A 395-nucleotide genomic window follows, 5' to 3' on the forward strand; every position below is an offset into this window, starting at 1 on the left:
CCTACTCTACTCTACGGACTTATCGCATCATCCTCGAACGAGGATGGACGGATCCCCCCTCTCTCTCTCTCTCTCTCTTTCGAATCGAAGATCAAAGAAGCGTTTTCGCTTCTATAACTATAACTGAAACGGAGCTAAGGCTGGAGCGTAGATCTCTCTTTTCCTCTCTCTCTCTCTATCTCGGTTGCAGGGCAAACAGGGTAAAATGAAGGAGATGTATCAGCAAGCGGTAGCCGGAAGCGAGCGCGTGACGAAGATCAATGCGGCGGAGGAGATCCAACACTCGACCCACGCTCGTTCCATCAAAGAGAGATTCGAACGTGGCGAGCCCATAGCCGCGTCCGACGACGAGACCGACAGCAAACCGAAACCGGAGAAGGCTGACGAGGAAGTGA

The 395-nt window shown here is 52.7% G+C and overlaps 1 protein-coding gene across 1 annotated transcript in view; it reads left to right on the forward strand.

Annotated features, from left to right (window-relative positions):
- Positions 1–395, forward strand: part of LOC102675372 — a 46,721-nt gene that overhangs the window by 35,804 nt on the left and 10,522 nt on the right. Inside the window, 1 exon segment of the mRNA XM_031511098.1 lies at positions 191–395. This exon segment is cut by the window's right edge and continues 15 nt beyond it. Within this exon segment, the coding sequence (XP_031366958.1) occupies positions 191–395 (205 nt within the window).

The sequence above is a fragment of the Apis dorsata genome, unplaced genomic scaffold (assembly GCF_000469605.1).
Source record: "Apis dorsata unplaced genomic scaffold, Apis dorsata 1.3 scaffold_292, whole genome shotgun sequence".
In the NCBI taxonomy this organism is placed as follows: domain Eukaryota; kingdom Metazoa; phylum Arthropoda; class Insecta; order Hymenoptera; family Apidae; genus Apis; species Apis dorsata.